Source organism: Colossoma macropomum, unplaced genomic scaffold (genome assembly GCF_904425465.1).
Source record: "Colossoma macropomum unplaced genomic scaffold, Colossoma_macropomum, whole genome shotgun sequence".
Classification (NCBI taxonomy): Eukaryota; Metazoa; Chordata; class Actinopteri; order Characiformes; family Serrasalmidae; genus Colossoma; species Colossoma macropomum.
This window is the reverse complement of record NW_023495515.1, coordinates 412,225-420,392: the sequence shown is the minus strand read 5'-3', so window position 1 is coordinate 420,392 and position 8,168 is coordinate 412,225. Positions and strand designations below refer to the sequence as shown.

The window sequence follows — 8,168 nt, the reverse complement described above, 5'->3', positions numbered from 1 at the left end:
TCTCAACCACTGAATTATGCAGAAATGCTGAGAAAAAAATCGATGTAATTCCCCTTTAAAAACACAATAATAGTCTTTTTTTCTCCAAGCTGACCGAGCTAGCATCTCCATTTCGCGCCACAGGAGGGCGTCGTTACCGCGAGACCCGGATGGCGTCAGCGGTCTCCAGGCAACAGCAGGCGAGCAGAGTTCTTAATCAGCGCTGGAGAGCGGCGGAGAGAGCAGAGCGGAGCGGAGCGATGGCACTCTCTGACCGGGCGCAGGACGGACTCCTCTCTCGGACAGCGACGGACTTATAACGCGGGAAGCGGCGGTGATGAGCGGAGGAGGACGGGGGGAAGCCGTGGAGGAGGTCTGAGAGAAAACGGTTCGCCACGAGGAGAGAAAACAAACACAAACGAGTAACGTTAACGGTCACCAAGTTCTCTCAGCTGATACCGATTGGCGCCATTTTTTGGTGGAAATGCAGTATTTACAGTTTTAGTGTCTCTTATTTTCCTCCCAAAAACTGATTTCCGTGTCGTATTTTTGAGAAATTGGGCGCTACAGCGTGCGGTAAAGACTTCATTCATGTCCTCTGGTTCCAGGAGCGGTTATTCCCCACCTCAGAAACTGTGGAGGGGTCGAGTTTGAACGGTATCTACGTGAAAACATTTGTTCAAAGCTTCCCGTTTAACCCAAAGACGATGGTGAAATTTCACAACTCTGACCTGTGGATTGCTTGGCTGCTGCTCTTCTGCATGGAAGGTGAGTCTGAGTTGCTTTTCTGCCGGTAGGTTCTCTGTTATTTCAGGTTCTGGCTTTACATCCCATGTGGAACTTTCTTCAGAGGTTCCTTCACTTCTTCTGCTGTTGGTCTAAAAGAAGTGAGTGTGGAGACTAAGAAGTGGCCAAGTTGGCCCGAATGTGGCCTACACACTAAAAAAGATGGTTCTTCAGGGGTTCTTGTTCTATTTAGAACCATGAGTTTGATACAGAACCATTTGCATGCTTAAATGGGTCTTTGCATGGTGAAATGGTTCTTCAGATTAATGGAGAATGTGTTATACGTGGTATGTAGAACCTTTTCGAAAATGGTTCTATATAGCACCAAAGGTGTTATGATATCAAGCTTGTAATGATAGGAGAACCCTGTTAGGACCATTAGAAAGGTTCTATATGGCATCAAAATAATATATCAAGCTTGTGACAATAGCAGAACCCTTTTAGGGCAATTAGAAAGGTTCTATATGGCATCAAAAAGGGTTCTGTTACAATGCACCTTGTTCTGCTAAAGAATGTGATGTATATGGTTCTATATAGAACCTTTTTTTAAAATGGGTCTGTATAGCAGCAAAAAGTGTTCTTCTATTGTTAAAGCTTGACATCATAACAATAGCAGAACCCTTTTTTTTGGTGCTATGTAGAACTGTTTTAAAATGGTTTGACACAGAACCTTTCTTATGGTGCTAAAAGGGTTCCGCTATTGTTACAAGCTTGATATCGTAATAGTAACAACCCCTTTTGATGCTATATAGAACCTTTCTAATGGCCCTGAAAGGGTCCTTTCAAGCCCATTAAAAAGGTTCTAGATAGCATCAACAAAGGTTCTGTTACTATTATGACATCAAGCTTGTGACAGTAGCAGAACCCTTTTAGGGCCGTTAGAAAGGTTCTGTTAAGCATCAGAAGGGGTTATGACGTCAAGTTTCTAACAATGGCAGAACCCTTTTTGGTGCCACACAGAATCATTTTCAAAAAGGTTCTGTACAGAACCATTTTCCGAAAGGTTCTACAGAACCATATACAACACATTCTAAAGTAGAACCCTTTTAGCGCCATAAGAAAGGTGTTGTGTCAAACCATTTTAAAATAGTTCTACATAGCACCAAAAAGGGTTCTGCTATTGTTATGATGTCAAGCTTTAACAATAGAAGAACCCTTTTTGCTGCTATACAGACCCATTTTCAAAAAGGTTCCATATAGAACCATATACAACACATTCTATAGCAGAACACTTTTTAGCGCCATAAGAAAGGTTCTGTGTAGAACCTTTTTTACATTTGTTCTACATAGCACCAAAAAGGGTTCTGCTATTGTTGTGTTGTCAAGCTTTAACAATAGAAGAACACTTTTTGGTTCTATACAGAATCATTTTCTAAAAAATGTTCTATACAGAACCATTTCACCATGCAAAGAACCATTTAAGCATGCAAATGGTTCTATATAGCCCTCATGGTTCTAAAGGGAACCACTGCTTTTACTGAAGAACCATCTTTAAGCGTGTAGCCTGCAGTAAGAGGAGACAGTCCAGGGTCTGAAGGCCTCTTCAGCTGAGTGATGGAATCTGGTCACAGGAACCTCCTTCTGTTCTCCTGGCGAATGAGGGTTGCAGGCAGTTTGGAGTCTGAGAGGGACGTCCCCCCACCCTGTCAGAAAAGGTGGTCTCTGGTCAGAGGGATCGTGAGTCCGATTGCAGTTGCAGCATCGCCGCTGCTGAGAAATGCGAATGTCATGGATGTTTTGAAATGGAAACAGGGCCAGACGGTGAAGGTCTGCCCCCCGTAATCCGCCCCCCCGTCCCTGATTAAGGAGAGCTTTCGTCCACGTGATGAGCTCTGGCATCGTCACACATGCACACACACACCGAGAGAACTTGGGTTGACTTCTGTATCACTCCAGCTAACACTGGCCCAACTCTGACCTTCCACCAAATTTTTAAAATTCTGCATAATTTGATCACTGAAATCAAAGTGGTTGATTGTAGTGAAAATCAGATTTCTTCCCAGTGATGATAGGAACCAGGGGTCGCCACGTCTACCGGGCAGATATGACCACATGATCTTTATACACATAACATTCTGACCACCTCCTTGTTTCTACACTCATTGTCCATTTTATCAGCTCCACTTACTGTATAGGTGCTCTTTGTAGTTCTACAGTTACAGACTGTAGTCCATCTGTTTCTCTGATACTTTGTTAGCCCCCTTTTACCCTGTTCTTCAGTGGTCAGGACCCCCATGGACCCCCCAGAGCAGGTACTATTTGGGTGGTGGATCATTCTCAGCACTGCAGTAACACTGACGTGGTGGTGGTGTGTTAGTGTGTGTTGTGCTGGTCTGAGTGGATCAGACACAGCAGTGCTGCTGGCTTAACCGTGGAGTTATGCAAGAATTTAACCTCTCTAATCTTATCAAAGATCAGTTTTGACCTTTTTTACTGTTTCTGATTGAGGCTGGAGGCTTTCGTAGCGAAGAGCATTTGGACCAGACTAGCCAGATGCCTCCACAACATCAACATTTTCCATTATACATCACTCTGGGAACATTTGGCCCCCACAAATAGCAAATATATGGCAAATAAGCAAACCCGTTGCGTGAACTGGCCAGCATGTTGGACTTGGTTTGTTGGTATGTTTCACTTCTTGATGGTGACAGTTCCAGATTCACTCATTCTGCTTCATTTGGTGGTGTTTTTTTTTGTAATGTGGTTATGTTATAACTGACGTTCGGGGGGAGGAACTTTTTTAGGGCCATTAGAAAGGTTCTATATAGCATCAAAAGGGTTCTATTACTGTTACGATATCAAGCTTTAGCAAAGGCAGAGCCCTTTTAGGGCCACTAGAAAGGTTCTATATAGCGTCAAAAAAGGGGTTGTATTCCTATTACGATATCAAGCTTGTAACAATAGCAGAACCCTTTTAAGGCCACTAGAAAGGTTCTATATAGTGTCAAAAGGGTTCTATTACTGTTACGATATCAAGCTTTAGCAATGGCAGAACCCTTTTAGGGCCACTAGAAAGGTTCTATACAGCGTCAAAAGGGTTCTATTACTGTTACGATATCAAGCTTTAGCAATGGCAGAGCCCTTTTAGGGCCACTAGAAAGGTTCTATACAGCGTCAAAAAGGGTTCTATTACTGTTACGATATCAAGCTTGTAACAATAGCAGAACCCTTTTAGGGCCACTAGAAAGGTTCTATATAGCGTCAAAAAAGGGGTTGTGTTCCAGTTATGATATCAAGCTTGTAACAATAGCAGAACCCTTTTAGGGCCAATAGAAAGGTTCTATATAGCATCGAAAGGGTTCTATTACTGTTACAATATCAAGCTTTAGCAATGGCAGAGCCCTTTTAGGGTCACTAGAAAGGTTCTATGTAGCGTCAAAAAGGGTTTTGCTACTGTTACAATATCAAGCTTGTAGCAATGGCAGAACCCTTTTAGAGCCACTAGAAAGGTTCTATATAGCATCGAAAGGGTTCTATTACTGTTACAATATCAAGCTTTAGCAATGGCAGAGCCCTTTTAGGGTCACTAGAAAGGTTCTATGTAGCGTCAAAAAGGGTTTTGCTACTGTTACAATATCAAGCTTGTAGCAATGGCAGAACCCTTTTAGAGCCACTAGAAAGGTTCTATATAGCATCAAAAAGGGTTCTGTTAGTATTACGATATCAAGCTTGTAACAATAGCAGAACCCTTTTAGGGCCACTAGAAAGGTTCTATATTGCGTCGAAAAGGGTTCTGTTAGTATTACTATTTCAAGCTTGTAACAATAGCAGAACCCTTTTAGGGCCAATAGAAAGGTTCTATATAGCATCAAAAAGGGTTGTGTTCCTGTTACGATATCAAGCTTGTAACAATGGCAGAACCCTTTTAGGGCCACTAGAAAGGTTCTATATAGTTTCAAAAAAGGGGTTGTGTTCCTGTTACGATATCAAGCTTGTAACAATAGCAGAACCCTTTTAGGGCCACTAGAAAGGTTCTATATAGCATCGAAAGGGTTCTATTACTGTTACAATATCAAGCTTTAGCAATGGCAGAGCCCTTTTAGGGTCACTAGAAAGGTTCTATGTAGCGTCAAAAAGGGTTTTGCTACTGTTACAATATCAAGCTTGTAGCAATGGCAGAACCCTTTTAGAGCCACTAGAAAGGTTCTATATAGCATCGAAAGGGTTCTATTACTGTTACAATATCAAGCTTTAGCAATGGCAGAGCCCTTTTAGGGTCACTAGAAAGGTTCTATGTAGCGTCAAAAAGGGTTTTGCTACTGTTACAATATCAAGCTTGTAGCAATGGCAGAACCCTTTTAGAGCCACTAGAAAGGTTCTATATAGCATCAAAAAGGGTTCTGTTAGTATTACGATATCAAGCTTGTAACAATAGCAGAACCCTTTTAGGGCCACTAGAAAGGTTCTATATTGCGTCGAAAAGGGTTCTGTTAGTATTACTATTTCAAGCTTGTAACAATAGCAGAACCCTTTTAGGGCCAATAGAAAGGTTCTATATAGCATCAAAAAGGGTTGTGTTCCTGTTACGATATCAAGCTTGTAACAATGGCAGAACCCTTTTAGGGCCACTAGAAAGGTTCTATATAGCGTCAAAAAAGGGGTTGTGTTCCTGTTACGATATCAAGCTTGTAACAATAGCAGAACCCTTTTAGGGCCACTAGAAAGGTTCTATATAGCATCGAAAGGGTTCTATTACTGTTACAATATCAAGCTTTAGCAATGGCAGAGCCCTTTTAGGGTCACTAGAAAGGTTCTATGTAGCGTCAAAAAGGGTTTTGCTACTGTTACAATATCAAGCTTGTAGCAATGGCAGAACCCTTTTAGAGCCACTAGAAAGGTTCTATATAGCATCGAAAGGGTTCTATTACTGTTACAATATCAAGCTTTAGCAATGGCAGAGCCCTTTTAGGGTCACTAGAAAGGTTCTATGTAGCGTCAAAAAGGGTTTTGCTACTGTTACAATATCAAGCTTGTAGCAATGGCAGAACCCTTTTAGAGCCACTAGAAAGGTTCTATATAGCATCAAAAAGGGTTCTGTTAGTATTACGATATCAAGCTTGTAACAATAGCAGAACCCTTTTAGGGCCACTAGAAAGGTTCTATATTGCGTCGAAAAGGGTTCTGTTAGTATTACTATTTCAAGCTTGTAACAATAGCAGAACCCTTTTAGGGCCAATAGAAAGGTTCTATATAGCATCAAAAGGGTTCTGTTACTATTATGATATCAAGCATGTAACAGTGGCAGTCTTTGGTTTCGTCCTGCTTGATTTACGTTCCTCGTCGTCAGGCTGCGTTCAGGCATCATGACGAACGTTAGTGCGCTAATTTAGCGAGACACATTTGATGGTTTGGAAAAGGCTGCCCTGTCGTTGAAGCTCAGGTTCTAACCCACCTTTGACCTGAACATCGTCAACCTGAGGCCGCCTTCTTTCCAACAATCTGCAGGCAAACATTGTGTGTTTTCCAGGTATTTCCATTGTAGTTGGAAAGGTTAATCAGTGTAAACAAAACCTAGAAAACCTTATGCTGGAATGCCACACATAACGTCTGTCTGTTGGCCCATTGATTTTTCTCTCTGGTTTGCCACACATTGCGTTCCCTTTCTACACTAATTAAGTTGACACAGTCAATATGGCGAATCTCCGATCCCCAGCTGCATCACACAATCAGGATGCTCCTTTTTCCTGACGCTCACGTCGGTGGAGGCATTTCTGTCAGATCTGTTTATATGGTGGAAGTTTGTAGACAGCTGCTCATCCAGAGTTTCTGCTGAAATGAAAAAAATTAATAGGGAGTTTGTTCCTCCTGTGCTGCAGTAACAGCCTCTACTCTTCTGGGAAGGCCTTATTTTAGATGTTGCAACATTGCTGTGAGGGTTTGAGCATTAGTGAAGTCAGGTACTGATGTTGGATGGTCAGTTCTGGATCACAGCTCATCCCAAAGGTCTTGGAGGTCCATCACTCCAGAGAACACAGGCCTACTGCTCCACAGCCCAAAGCTGGGGGGGCTTTAAACCCCTGTCGCACACACTTGGCATTGGACATGGTGACTTTAGACTCACGTACGGTCGCTCCAGATGAACCCTTTCGATTGGTCAGTGCTTTTCTGTGGAGATTATGCTGCGAGCATGTGTGTCGGCACTTTAAAGTAACTCGGTTCACTAATTCAAAGCAATGTCTGGTCATATCATTCATATGCTAGATCTGCAGTTAGGCTAACACTTCAAATTTTACATATGTTAACGTACCCTAAGGCCAATCGGTGATCAGTGAAACAGAAGCAATTAGCATAATCCAGAGTGTACTGATGTCTTGTTTTCCCATGCTGTCTGCTAGTGATGCTCTGCGTTTGCCACGTCTGTTGTGTTATCCGTTGAGTAATTGTTTTGTCTGTCAATATTGTGCAAAACTGAACTGCAGATTTGGAAGCTTGTGCTTCTTCAAAAAGCTTTAAAAGCTTCAGAATTCCATTGAAGTGCATGACTATGAGTATATGTTTGTTTTTGAAGATTAGCAAGGCTGTGTGTGTGAAACATCTCAAAGTGTGGGCTGAAGTAGATTTGTTGGTTAGTGGGCGAATTGATGGGTCAAGCATGTTGCCTCACTGGTGTTCTGATAATAGTGCTTCTTCATAAAATTTTCCCATGACAAAGGACAGTTGGGTTGTGTTGACAGTTCTGTTAAAATGATGTAAATAAAAAAAAATGTGTGTGTGTGTGTGTGTGTGTGTATGTAAATATATATATATATATATATATAAAATAAAATGTGATGTATTTTTTCAAACGAACCCCCTCAGTTTGTGTAAACCTGTTGTAAAGTCGGTTTCGTTAGACACACACACACACACGCACACACGCACACACACACACACACACACACACACATATATATATATATATATATATATATATATATATATAAAATAAAATGTGATTTATTTTTTCAAACGAACCCCCTCAGTTTGTTGTAAACCTGTTGTAAAGTCGGTTTCGTTAGACACACACACACACACACACACACGCACACACGCACACACACACACACACATATATATATATATATATATATATATATATATATATATATATATATAAATAAAATGTGATTATTTTTTCAAACGAACCCCCTCAGTTTGTTTAAACCTGTTGTAAAGTCGGTTTCGTTAGACACACACACACCACACACACACACACACACACACACATATACTATATATATATATATATGAAAAAAAATTCCAAAAAAGTTGGGACGCTGTGCAAAATTTACATAAAAACAGAATGCAATGATGTCAAAATCACTTAAACCTAGAGCTGGGCGATATGGCCAAAAATGTGATCACGATAAACAAAATTCATATCATTCAATATCGATACATACCGCGATAAATGTCAAATCATT

At 41.1% G+C, this 8,168-nt stretch overlaps 1 protein-coding gene across 1 annotated transcript in view; it reads left to right on the top strand.

Annotated features, from left to right (window-relative positions):
* The first annotated feature begins 217 nt into the window (after window positions 1-217).
* The window catches only part of igsf11 (immunoglobulin superfamily member 11), a 163,749-nt gene continuing 155,798 nt past the window's right edge, over window positions 218-8,168 (top strand). Inside the window, exon 1 of the mRNA XM_036562779.1 lies at window positions 218-747. Coding sequence (XP_036418672.1) covers window positions 687-747 — 61 coding nt within the window. The 5' untranslated portion in view covers window positions 218-686. The remainder of the gene's footprint in view (window positions 748-8,168) is intronic.